At 27.7% G+C, this 14,108-nt stretch overlaps 1 protein-coding gene across 3 annotated transcripts; it reads left to right on the forward strand.

Annotated features, from left to right (window-relative positions):
• Window positions 1-3,658: 3,658 nt before the first annotated feature.
• Window positions 3,659-13,128, forward strand: LOC111307726 (uncharacterized). Of its 3 annotated transcripts, none has more exons than XM_022905861.2 (11): window positions 3,659-4,366; window positions 5,406-5,524; window positions 5,996-6,120; window positions 6,282-6,478; window positions 6,596-6,877; window positions 6,991-7,049; window positions 7,156-7,192; window positions 7,390-7,461; window positions 7,575-7,725; window positions 8,042-8,185; window positions 8,271-9,014. In XM_022905861.2, the coding sequence occupies exons 2-11, from the start codon at window positions 5,413-5,415 to the stop codon at window positions 8,694-8,696; spliced, it is 1,605 nt and encodes a 534-aa protein (XP_022761596.2). In that variant the 5' UTR covers window positions 3,659-4,366; window positions 5,406-5,412; the 3' UTR covers window positions 8,697-9,014. The 3 variants fall into 3 exon arrangements, with proteins under 3 accessions (XP_022761596.2, XP_089607762.1, XP_022761597.2); XM_089751636.1 differs by lacking the exons at window positions 7,390-7,461; window positions 7,575-7,725; window positions 8,042-8,185; window positions 8,271-9,014 and adding exons at window positions 11,504-11,575; window positions 11,689-11,839; window positions 12,156-12,299; window positions 12,385-13,128 and having other exon boundaries at window positions 3,720-4,366; XM_022905862.2 differs by lacking the exon at window positions 3,659-4,366 and adding an exon at window positions 4,656-4,946.
• Window positions 13,129-14,108: the final 980 nt, after the last annotated feature.

Genomic DNA, 14,108 nt, shown 5'->3' on the forward strand with positions numbered 1-14,108 from the left:
AAATTTACATCAACACGTATGATATAATTTATTTTGACGTGTTTTTTTATAATATATTTTAAAAAATAATAACTTATATAATTATTAAATAGATACAAGATCATATGAAAACTTGTTTTTAGAGTTAAAAATTTTCTATGTTGGTGGTTTTTTTTTTTTTTTTCTTTTTTTGGCAAATTATTACTATTAGCCAAAAATCAAGGCTTCATGTATGCTGGTGGTGTCAGGAGAGATACCAGTTTTAGTTGTTTGATTTGAATAATTTTGGTGTGGAAGCAGCATTTATCGACTGTAATTAGTTATGTAATATGTTTTTATTTTCCTCCTTATTAGTAATTTCAATTCAAATTTGATTCTCTTTCTCTTTTCTTTATACGTTCTAGAATTAGACCTCTCTAGCTGTAGCCGACGGTGTTGATGTTTACAATTACGTCCCTTTATTATTGAGACAAATTCTACAAAAATTAGGGATGGCAAAAAAAAAATCAAAAATTTTGAAATGTGAATTGAAAATCAGTTATCTTCGATGGCTTTATAAAAAGAAAATTTTAATTGGGACGAAGATTTGAATTTTAAAAAATTTTCAAACTATCATTTCAACTCTATGGGAATACAAAATAAATCCAATAAATAAAGAAAAGAAATTTATTTTTTTCAAACTCGATATATTATTATATGTTTATATTTTATTATAAATTACGTACCATAAAATTTCATTTCAAAATTATATATTAATAGTATAGACTATTAATATTTTAAACAAATTGACTAGAAAATTGGTTTTATACTTGAAACCATAACAACTTTCAAATATGATTTTTCAAATTTTTTATTATATTTTTCTTAATTTAGAAGCAAAAAAAAATATTAAAATGTTTCCCATAGTGGTTTTTATCTATATAATAATTTTCCTCTTAAATTTTGTTTTAAAAATAATTATACGTAAAGATAAGTTCATCATTTTCGTAATTAAATTAAATACTGAATGATACATATATTTTTTTATTGTGTATAAGCAACTGAAATAGAAAACAAGAAGAGAAAGGGAAACGTGGATTAAAGGAGGATGTTACTAATTTAACAATATTAGCCTAAATTGGGGGCATGACTTGCGGGTGATGAAGGGTGTGATTGTGACCCTAAATGTGTACCATAGGACAGACAAACCGTTCACGCAATTTGTTGAGTTACCTGTAGGAAGATATGATGTGTCATTTTCATTATTAAAAACTAGGATTAGGACCATCTATTTTTTTTGCTAAAATATTAAAAGAGCTTTTGAATTATTTTATTATTTAAAATAAATTTTTATATTTTTATTATTTCCAAATAAGTTCATATTTTTTTATAATATTTAAATAAAAAATTGATTTATGTTAAAGACTTATTTAAGTTCAAATTAAAGATTAAAAATTTATTATGATATCAATTAAAGTTTATAAGTTTATTTTGAGTGCAAATTAAAAATAAAAAATTTATTTAGATGCAATAAAAGTATAAAAATTTATATAAATAAAAAAATAAAATTTAAATTTTTTTTGTTATTTCAACCTTCTTTTTATTTATTTAAAAAAATAATACGCGTTTAAATCTTTTCAAATTTGCAATCTCTAGTAGTTTGACCAAAATGTATGTCATCCAAGTAATATAACTTTGAGAAGTTTAGGTATGATATTTAATTGGAGTATTAGTTTAAATTACACCCATAATTCTTAAATGATTAACAATGTCATATTCATTTTATAGTTTCACGCGTTTTGTTTTTCATTTCATCAATCTAACTTTAAAAATTATTAACATACTAAAAAAACCATATTATTTAAGAAAATTAATGAAAAAAATCAACAATTAAATTAATCATAAAAAAATTCAAGTCAAACTTTAATAACAAAGGCTGCAAAAAATTTTTAAAAATGTGTTGTACAAAAAAATTTGTACATGAATGTGGTCCACTTATCATTAATCAAATAGCATGTGATGGATTTTATTGATTTACTTTTCAACTTTAGTTAATAGATATAAAAAAAAAAAAAAAACGTATAAAATGAGGGTTTACACTAACTGTGTCCCACAATGGAGTTTGAATTGAATCTTTCTTCCAAGTTTCTATCAATGAAAGTTGCAATGTTAGGCATATGTCTTTTGTCCCTTACCCACATAAATTTATTTACTTTTTTTGTACCAAAATCCATAACTTCAGCCATGTTCACCGTCCACAGAACCCAAATGTTGCTGGGTTTCTTTTGTTGTATCTTTTTGACTGTGCTTTCTTATAAAAAAATAGAAAAAAAAAAGGGTATTTATTAAATGCAAAAATAAAAAGGAAACCGTGCGCCAATCTATGTTTCTTCTAATTTTCTTCAATCATTTTGATTTTTTTTTTCACGAGCTTAATTAATCTGATTCGAAGATATTATTATATGATTGTATTTAATTTTAATTTTAAAATTATATTTAAAAATATTTTTATTTTTAATAATAAAAAATATAAATTAATTGGATAGGAACGAGCTCGGATTTAAACATAAATTTTTATCATGTTAGTAATTGAATTTTGTCTTGATTGATTTATGGATAACTCTGTTTTCTCTCAATTTTATTAGATACTTTTAAAATTTATGTGTATATTAGACAAAATAGAGTTAGTTTTATTGAGTGAGGCAATATCAAAATAAATTTATGAAATTAAGGAAAGAGGGATAAAAATTAAAATAAAAAATAGAATTGATCTCTCCTTGTTTGTAGCCTACCATTTTAGCTTTATAAAAGATTAGGCTATGTTTGGATTGAGGAGAGATGAAAGGAAGGAAGAGAAAGGAAAGAAAAGCTAGAAAAATACTAAATTTTTTTTTTTTGGTTTATCATTTATTTTTTAATAAAGAAAAAGAAAGAAATTTGAGCATCCCTCCTTTCTCCTCAAAAATCATAATTTTTAATTACCCCAAATTGGATAAACAAAAAAAAAAGGAAATGATTAAAAATTTTTAACTATAAAATAATTTTTATATTTTTATTATATTTTATCATTTTTAAAAAATATTATTATAATATTTAAGTTTAGCCATTGATGTTAACCATTGATTCTGTCTTTAAATATTTAGTAACTCATTTCTCTAATTATTTTTTTGTCAAAATTTTGAATTTGATATATTTTTAATTTATGCTTGATCTTAATTTTTTTTTTCATTTTGTTATTACTTCATAAATTTTAAATAATGAAAATAAAAAATGATAAAACATGTATAACTATAAAAAAAATATTAGTACTTAAACAAATTTATGGTTTATTTTATCTTAATAATAAATATTTAAATTTTCATTTATGGATTAATTTTGAAAAAAAATTATGGTAGTATAAAAATAATTTCAAATATGCATTTTTATGAATTAATTATTATTATTAATTTTTTAATTAAAATTATTTTTATTAACTTTCAAAATTATTTAAAATAGTTTGTATCAAAATTATTCACATGACAATAAAAACATTTTATTTTAAAATAATATAATTAAAGTAATACAATATAATATTTCTTTTTTTCATAATTTAACCATAATTAATTCATTCCTTTCTTTTACTCAATTTGGCAATCCAAACAAGGAAATAAAGTACATTTCCATTATTGTAAAAACCTTTCTATTTTTTTTTTCCTGCCCTTTACTAACTTCAATCTAGGCTAAGATTATTTTAGCCACCATTTTAGATTCACGCTTGACTTTCTTGGAGCCACATTTTTTGTAAGAAAAATACATACAAAGGACCATACTCTTGACGGAAAGGCAACCCTATTGACCAGGAAAAAGACATGGTTGTTTCTCGACTTTTTGGGCAACATAGACAAGACAATCGAAAGTGTTTTGGTTAGAATTGGATGCATTTCAGACAACCCCACTTTAATCGAATGAACACATCATATATTTGGAAAAGCTGAGGAGTTGTTGTAGTTTTCAGATGTGGGTTCAGTACAGAAACTCCAAACTTCCCTCCTCTTTCTCTCTTATAAAACATAGCCTTGGGCACATGCTTTTTTGGTGCTTTGGGGTTTGAAAACTTATAGTTATGGAGATCTGTTGGGGTTTCTTGACTTTGGGTTTCTGGTTTTGAATACAACCTCCAGAAACATGACTTCATTTTGGAAGAGTCTAAGCTTCTAGACTTGTTTCAGTCTTGAATTTTTATTTATAACCCTTGTTCAGTTATCGGAATTAGCAGTCAGGGAAAAACTTGGAATTTCGAGTTGATGTATCAAATCAAAAGATTGAAGATATTAGTATTAGCTGTAAAGAGAGCCAGCCATTGAACAGAAAGCTTTCTTTAACAGCTTTAATTGGAGGTTCGAAGATTGATACATCTATCTAAAGTACTGTAAGTTCATTGTTTCACCATTTCCTTCCATGCTTAATTAGCTTCTTCTATTTCCTTTGTTAATTCTGTCTCTTCTCTCTTATTGTTAATGCAATCATCAAGCCAAACCATATTAGAGCATTAATGTTGGCTTTCAAACTGCAAGTTGCAGTTTCAATTATCGCATCATGCATTTTATGATTAAATTATTAATAATTCATAGGAATTCAACCATAAAACGTAACTTCGAGTTCTCAAATGAAACCTTGATTCTTGAAACAAAAGGAAAACTTTTATATATATTTTTTGGTTTCTTGGATGTGTAGAGAGAACTGTAGATCATGTCGGCCAAAATTGTTCTTTGCTTGCCGAGAAGTCATTCCTTTCAAGCCACCCTGCTTTTAGAAAAGTTTTTCAAAGCCTTTGATAGTATATAATAATATAGGAAAAAAAAATATCTTTCTCCATTCACACTTAAGCTAGATACGCTATTGCTTTTCTTTTGCATACGTGCTTCGAGTTCCCTGTTGTTTCCCACTGAATTTACAAAGAAAAATCTCGGCAGTCCCCAAAGTCTAAAGAAAGCTCAATGCTCTTGCCTGTAAGTCTTTGATATTATTACCTTCTTTCTGGTTTCCATTTTTTTTTTCTTTTTTATGAAATGGGAGATAATTTTCTCACATCTTTCATATGTAAATCTCGAAATCTTCATGTCCTTTTGAAGATTTTTTGTTGGTTTCGATGATTACAATGTTTTTCCCGACCCCTTTTTCCTTATCAAAAAAATAGAAAAGTTTTATTTTTAATAATAATTAAGTTTTTTTTTTTCAGAAAATAAATGTATAGTTATAACTAATTATAATTATTTAATCTCAATGGTGCATGAATTAATGCATTTGATACTTTCAAAAATATATAGGATTTAGGGATAGTGTATGTGTGTGTGTTGGCATTGCATTGGTGTATAGCAATAATTTTCAAAGCATTTTTTTTCTAATTTTTTGGTCAAATTTCTAAGCATTTTTTTTGTGAACTCATAAATGTTTACCTTGTTTGGCAGGTTAGAAATGGAACGCACAACGAGATTGCTTGTGCCATTGTTGTTAATGGTGACGATTTTAGCCATAAATGTCATAGAAACTACAGGGCAATTTGATTCACCTAGTGCTTCTCTACCAGGTCGGGCCGAATTACTTTTGACTTTTCTATTTCTTCTTTTTCCATCATTTAGAAGTCAATACTTTTATAATGCAACCTCAAATAAAAAAAAAATGTAAGTTGATACAAATTCAAATGAAAAATTTTGCTTTGAATTTGAGTCAAATCGTGAAAAATGGTCAAGAAGTTGGGATAATAAGTCAAAAGTCAACATATATGCTTTTCTGATCAATTTAATTAATAAGATGGGGCCAAGTCTTGTCATATGAGTTATTAGTTGGGCTGAAACACAAGCTCCATTTGGTCTATGTAATGATTCATTATAGGGCAAATCTGTGCGTTTGCATTATCTTATTTTGTTATCATTTCGTTTATAGAATTTAAAAATTTCAATGACAGCGGATGAAGAAATTTTTCATTGTTTTTAATAAAAAATAGGAAAAAAATCTTATATATATATAATTTTTAATTTTTATGTTTTTTTATTATTAGATACAAATTCAAGCAATGAGTCACAGCCCAGGAGACAATCAGATGATACAGTGAGGGTGGATCCATTGGACAATTTCAAGAAATATAGAGGAGGATATGACATCACTAACAAGCATTATTGGAGTGTAATTCTCTAAACTCTCTCAGTTACAGTGTGATTTTTTTTTTTCATTATCAATTTTTTTAAAATTTTGATCTTAATTATTTTAGATATAAACTTTAAAACTATATTATTCAAAGTTTTGAAAGAATATTTTTTCAAATTTTCCTCCTTGTTTTTGTGCAGTCAGTTGCATTTACAGGCGTCTATGGGTATGCAATTGGACTCCTATGGCTTTTGTGTGGAATTCTGTATGGAGGCTATCTCCTGGCAACTGCTTACTGTTGTAAAAGAAATGGAAAGCATAAGACAAAATCAATCTGTCACAATCAATGTTACTTATGGCCAATTCTCATAGCTATAATCTTCACAATCCTGGCAATGTAAGTTCTTCACATCACTTCTAAATTTGATTGAATCTCATTTTTTTTCAAATAGGTACTAAAAGTTATGCTCCATACCGATCAAATACTGATCTGTAATCCTAATTTTACTGGCAGAGCTGCATCAGGTTTAGCTCTTGCGGGAACAGCAAGATTCCATTCTGAAGCAAAAACTGTGGTCGACATCATTATCCACACAGCAAATGAGGCATCAGAAACTATATATAACACTACAGGGGCAATGAAAGAAATGAGAGATGACTTGGGAGAAACTAATGGAACTGCTGAGGCATCTAGTTTTCTTACCTCCACATCTGAGCAACTGGATGTTGCAGCTGCTGATATAGCGAGACAGGCTAGAAAAAACAGACGATTGATTGATAGGGGTCTCAAGATAGTGTAAATCTCTATATCTTCATCCCCAACATATCCATTGCTTCTTTAGCCATGTTCAATTACATTTGCATATCAATTAGAAGGATATTGACCGTTATATCTATTTGTTCTCACAGGTTTATAGTAACCACGGTGACCATTTCCTTGAACCTGGTAGCAGTTATAGCTTTGTCAGGTATATTCAAAAGTTCTGCTGAAAATTTTCCTTATGAAAGTTGAAAATTTTCATGTTCTTACTCGTGCTATGGTTCTTATGAAAGTTGAAAATTTTCCCTCTGCAGTGACTGGAGTACTGAAAATAAGACGAGCACTTTACTGGTAAGGAACTTCAGCATTTATGAATCTAACTCATTATGTCATCAAACACTTATTGAATGTTCCTAGATAAGCCTGTTTGGACCAGTCCGAGGAGGAGATGTACTGCACAAAACCCAAGAACCCTTTGCCCGTTTAAAAAAAAAACACTTATTAAAGGTGAGAAAATTGACCTGAAGATTTTTTTCTTACTCTTTCAGGCTAATTGCATTATGTTGGATCTTGACAATCCTATGCTGGTCGTTCTTTGGGATTTATTTCTTCTTGGAAAAGTAAGTACAAGTTTATCTGTTTTCCTCTTTACTTAATAATTCTCAAGATTTTCCTAGGTTGCTTGAAATGTTTGCACTCATAAGTGATGACTCAAACAAATGTTCAATTCCAGGTTCTCAGGTGATACATGTACAGCTCTTGAAAACTTCCAAGAAAATCCCTACAACAACAGTTTGAGCTCAATCCTCCCTTGTGATGAATTGCTCTCTGCAAGACCAATCCTGTTTGATGTTACTGTCGGAATCTACAACCTTGTTGATGAGGTAAATTGTAGTTTTAGTTCATATGTTACAATCTTCAGAACTAGTTTGAGTCTAGCATTTCATGACAGAAAACGTATCTCTTCATGGCATTGAATGGTTCATTCGAATTCAACTTCCGAAACTGATCCAATGCATAAAATTTCATTAAACTTCAAGGTTCCTTAGAATGTTAAAGTCCTCAGAGTGCAATGGCAAACATCAAATAGTTTCATTTACATTTTGTCCTTTGAATTTCTATTTTGTAATGGAAACAAGTACTTCAACATTTGCACAATTTGCTTATGATTCAATTCGCCTTCTGTTTACTGTTCTTCAGGTGAATTCGAACATATCACAGCTGCAAGCAACAACATATCCAAATCTTGCTTACGTTTGCAATCCTTTCTCTGCGCCGCCAGAATATATATACCAGCCGGATAACTGTCCTGCTAATACGATTAAGATTGGCGACATACCAAAGGTATGCAGAAGGAAATCAAATATCAAATATGTTCATGCATTGTTGCTAGCATTTATCCATGACTAATTGACTGATCTCTTTGTAGATATTGATTCTGTTTACTTGTTCTGATGCCAATAATGGAACCTGTCAAGAGGGACAATTCATATCTGCTAGTGCTTACAAAACAGTGGAGGCTTACACAATTTCAATTCAAAACCTGCTAAATGTTTATCCTGACATGGAAAGCCTAGTAGAATGCCAGTCAGTGAAGGACGTGTTTTCTGAGATCCTTCGCGACCACTGCAAACCAGTGAAGAGATCCGTGCGCATGGCATGGGCTGCAATGGTGTTTCTGTCAATCACCATGGTAGTTTTGGTTCTGATATGGACAGCACAAGCTCGTCATGATCAAGAACTTCATTCTTTAGATGGTTCTGTCAAACCTCAATCTTCAACAACAAATTCATTGGAATCCCAAGCAAATAATGAAGTGATCAAAGATCACTCATCAAATCCTAATTCAGTCTAGAAAATTGCAAATTTCATAATTGTTACTCGGGAAGACAATGCCACAAGCAGCTTCCAAGAACACCGGCTATAGCATCAACACAATAGTTTGTACAGGTAGAGATACAAAAATTGCGATAAGGATAGCCATAGACTATGAAGGCAGACAAAGAAATAGAAAGCCTAGTAGAAACAAGATTAAAGTTTATATTTTTTACTATCATAGCATTACAGATTTTGCTTCTATAATATCATATAGGGTCAAATCTGGGGATCAACCCCATAACACAGATGTAATGTTGCTTGTTCAGCAATAAAAAAGAAAAATTCCTTTTATCTAGATTTTAGTTGCAGGAAGAAATTTACTTTTACTTTTTTTTTAAAAATCTTTTCGAAAGTTGCTATAAAGTAAAGGATAAAAAGTAAAATCATAATCAGTTAGAAAAGAACAAATAGTGAAAATGCTTTACTAATTATCATATAATTAATCTATATAAAAATATAAAAATAAATTATTTATTTTCTTATCGAAAAAAATACATATTTTATCTATATTCTTTAAAAATATGTTTACTTTTGTACATAAACAAGTTCTTCTATTTTTTATTTAAAAAATTAAAAGTAAATTAATAAAAATATCAACTAAATAAAATTATTAAAAAAAACTTAATAAAACCAATCAAGTTCAGATAAAATTTTTCTTCGAATCGCAATACTCTAGTTACAATACATTTACTCTTGATTTTGGTTATAAAACGAGTCAATCTTTGAATTTAAAAAGCACGCATGCTTATAATAAGGATATCAAAATTTATCCATATCTTATGGAGATTTCAACTTTTTAATTAAATGGAAATGAGTTTTACTGATATGAAAACAAATATAATTTTAAATTTTTTATTAGATATAAGGATACAAACGAATAATATAGCATTTTTATCCATTCATTATATATATAATAAATAAATTTTTTATTAAATAATAAAATTATTATTATGATTAGTTTAAATTAATATATTTTATTTTAAAAAAATATATTAATATATATTTATAAAAAAAATATAAATATGCAAGATAAAAATAAAAAAATTAAAAAATATATTTAAAATTTAGTTTTTTTTAAAAGGTTATTGGTACGAAAATTATCCTATTCATTAATTATCAACGAAGATTAAGATGAAAATAGATTTAAAATACTTATTGGACATTGGTGCAAAAATAAATATAATATAACAATCAAGGATAGATATGGACATAGGTGAATCTGTATTTTTCAAAGGGTATCCTCAAACACCTCACAAATAATGAAAAATAAGAAAAATTGAAGGAAAATTTTTCTTAGAGATCCCTTAAAATTTCTTCTCGATACCCCCAAACATTGAAAAATGAAAAATTTTGAAGAAAAAACACCCATTTCATTGACAAGATTGATAAATTTATCAAAAATTTTTATATATACCATAAGTGGACACTCTAAAAATAAATTCTTAAATCCATAGTTAAAGATAAAAAGTATACTATTCATCTCATATCCCATCTATTGATATTAAAGGAGTTAAATGAGTCATGTTGAGTTGGCATAGCTCATTTAAATATTAGTCTATGTGTTAATAGATCGTGTCAACTTAACATTATTATTTTAACGTGTCATGCTGTCACAACTCATGAAAATTAAGGATATGGCTCAACATGGCACATGGCCTAAAATCTTCATGGGTTGTGCCATGCTAGGCACAATACTATTTTTCATGCATAATCCATTAATACTTTTTCAAATTTTAATTATTTTAAAAAAATTTCCAACTATTATTATTAAAAATAACATGTGAAAAATAAATAAACAAAAATGAAATAAAAAGAACACATAATTTACGTGATTCGACAAAATGTCTATATCCACATAGATGAATAATAAAATTCATTAAACAAAAATATTGAAATTATAATCATAATATCTTAAAAAACATACACACAATTTTTCAATACCAAGTACTACGCATGTAACTATAGTTTTGCAATTAGTCTATAAATAAAATTTTATAGGAAATTTTTTATAGACTAGATATTAAATTTTCTTTATAAGAAAAAAATTTTAAAAGCATCTAATCTAACATTATTTCTTGAACCTATTTTATAATAAGGTAGTATACCATTACTAATTAAATCATTAAAATGTTTATCATCAGCAAAAAATAAATGGTTGCTCATATTATATTATAAATTTAGCTGATTAATTATGTCAATTATCTTATAAAAAATAAAATGCATCTAAAAACTCATTAAGATGTTGACTAAGTGTAATTTGTGTAAAATTATTAGAAGCGGCATATGTAATCTTGTTTTTTTATGCCATTTTAGATTATTAGTCCTTCCTTTTATTTTACAATTAAAATCTTATATATATATATATATGTTTTAAGTTTGAAAATTTTGATTATATAACTTTGAAAAAAATATTAATTTATTTTTATACACGTAAATTTAAATAAATAAAAATAATCCGTGCATCAAATGATTCGTAAACTAGTTAAATATAATTTATTTATTACTAATTTAAATATTTGGTAGTAAATTTATTCAATATAATCTTATTTTATAAATTATCAAAAAATAAATGTAATTTCATTAGAATATAATAAATAATATGAATACACTCCTAAGTCAAAAGCCCATTTATAATAATTACATACAAATACGACATGACACAATTGAACTTGTATATAGGAGATGTACTGCACAAAACGCAGGAACCCTTTGCCCGTTTACAAAAAAAAAACACTTACTAAAGGTGAGAAAATTGACCTGAAGATTTTTTTCTTACTCTTTCAGGCTAATTGCATTATGTTGGATCTTGACAATCCTATGCTGGTTGTTCTTTGGGATTTATTTCTTCTTGGAAAAGTAAGTACAAGTTTATCTGTTTTCCTCTTTACTTAATAAATTTCAAGATTTTCCTAGGTTGCTTGAAATGTTTGCACTCATAAGTGATGACTCAAACAAATGTTCAATTCCAGGTTCTCAGGTGATACATGTACAAGTCTTGAAAACTTCCAGGAAAATCCCTACAACAACACTTTGAGCTCAATCCTCCCTTGTGATGAATTGCTCTCTGCGAGACCAATCCTGTTTGATGTTACTACCGGAATCTACAACCTTGTTAATGAGGTAAATTGTAGTTTTAGTTCATATGTTACAATCTTTAGAACTAGTTTGAGTCTAGCATTTCATGACAGAAAACGTATCTCTTCATGGCATTGAATGGTTCATTCGAATTCAACTTCCGAAACTGATCCAATGCATAAAATTTCATTAAACTTAAAGGTTCCTTAGAATGTTAAAGTCCTCAGAGTGCAATGGCAAACATCAAATAGTTTCATTTACATTTTGTCCTTTGAATTTCTATTTTGTAATGGAAACAAGTACTTCAACATTTGCACAATTTGCTTATGATTCAATTCGCCTTCTGTTTACTGTTCTTCAGGTGAATTCGAACATATCACAATTGCAAGCAACAACATATCCAAATCTTGCTTACGTTTGCAATCCTTTCTCTGCGCCGCCAGAATATATATACCAGCCAGATAACTGTCCTGCTAATACGATTAAGATTGGCGACATACCAAAGGTATGCAGAAGGAAATCAAATATCAAATATGTTCATGCATTGTTGCTAGCATTTATCCATGACTAATTGACTGATCTCTTTGTAGATATTGATTCTGTTTACTTGTTCTGATGCCAATAGTGGAACCTGTCAAGAGGGACAATTCATATCTGCTAGTGATTACAAAACAGTGGAGGCTTACACAATTTCAATTCAAAACCTGCTAAATGTTTATCCTGACATGGAAAACCTAGTAGAATGCCAGTCAGTGAAGGACGTGTTTTCTGAGATCCTTCGCGACCACTGCAAACCAGTGAAGAGATCCGTGCGCATGGCATGGGCTGCAATGGTGTTTCTGTCAATCACCATGGTAGTTTTGGTTCTGATATGGACAGCACAAGCTCGTCATGATCAAGAACTTCATTCTTTAGATGGTTCTGTCAAACCTCAATCTTCAACAACAAATTCATTGGAATCCCAAGCAAATAATGAAGTGATCAAAGATCACTCATCAAATCCTAATTCAGTCTAGAAAATTGCAAATTTCATGATTGTTACTCGGGAAGACAATGCCCCAAGCAGCTTCCAAGAACACCGGCTATAGCATCAACACAATAGTTTGTACAGGTAGAGATACAAAAATTGCGATAAGGATAGCCATAGACTATGAAGGCAGACAAAGAAATAGAAAGCCTAGTAGAAACAAGATTAAAGTTTATATTTTTTACTATCATAGCATTACAGATTTTGCTTCTATAATATCATATAGGGTCAAATCTGGGGATCAACCCCATAACACAGATGTAATGTTGCTTGTTCAGCAATAAAAAAGAAAAATTCCTTTTATCTAGATTTTAGTTGTAGGAAGAAATTTACTTTTACTTTTTTTTTTTGAAATCTTTTCGAAAGTTGCTATAAAGTAAAGGATAAAAAGTAAAATCATAATCAGTCAGAAAAGAACAAATAGTGAAAATGCTTTACTAATTATCATAAAATTAATCTATATAAAACTATAAAAATAAATTATTTATTTTCTTATCTAAAAAATACATATTTTATCTATATTCTTTAAAAATATGTTTACTTTTGTACATAAACAAATTCTTCAATTTTTTATTTAAAAAATTTAAAATTTTTTATCAGATATAAGGATACAAACGAATAATATAGCATTTGTATCCATTCATTACATATATATAATAAATAAATTTTTTATTAAATAATAAAATTATTATTCTGATTAGTTTAAATTAATATATTTTATTTTAAAAATATATATATTAATATATATATTTATAAAAAAATATATATAAATATGCAAGATAAAAATAAAAAAGTTAAAAAATATATTTAAATTTTAGTTTTTTTAAAGGGTTATTGGTACGAAAATTATCCTATTCATTAATTATCAACGAAGATTAAGATGAAAATAGATTTAAAATATTTATTGGACATTGGTGCGAAAATAAATATAATATAGCAATCAAGGATAGAGATGGACATAGGTGAATCTGTATTTTTTCGAAGGGTATCCTTAGACACCTCACAAATATTGAAAATTAAGAAAAATTGAAGGAAAATTTTTCTTAGACATCCCTTAAAATTTCTTCTCGATACCCCCAAACATTGAAAAATGAAAAATTTTGAAGAAAAAACACCCATTTCATTGACAAGATTGATAAATTTATCAAAAATTTATATATATACCATAAGTGGACACTCTAAAAATAAATTCTTAAATCCATAATTAAAGATGAAAAGTACACTATTCATCTCATATCCCATCTATTGATATTAGAAGAGTTAAATGAGTCATGTTGAGTTGATATA

This window comes from Durio zibethinus, chromosome 22 (assembly GCF_047325235.1).
Source record: "Durio zibethinus cultivar Kanyao isolate XHJ-2024 chromosome 22, ASM4732523v1, whole genome shotgun sequence".
In the NCBI taxonomy this organism is placed as follows: domain Eukaryota; kingdom Viridiplantae; phylum Streptophyta; class Magnoliopsida; order Malvales; family Malvaceae; genus Durio; species Durio zibethinus.

Excerpts from the sequence above, each read along its gene's own strand:
- LOC111307726 (XM_022905861.2), top strand. The coding sequence starts at position 5,413 with ATGGAACGCACAACGAGATTGCTTGTGCCATTGTTGTTAATGGTGACG. Across the intron at positions 5,525-5,995 it reads ACCTAGTGCTTCTCTACCAG|ATACAAATTCAAGCAATGAG; the intron begins GTCGGGCCGAAT and ends TTTTATTATTAG. Across the intron at positions 6,479-6,595 it reads ATCTTCACAATCCTGGCAAT|AGCTGCATCAGGTTTAGCTC; the intron begins GTAAGTTCTTCA and ends TTTTACTGGCAG.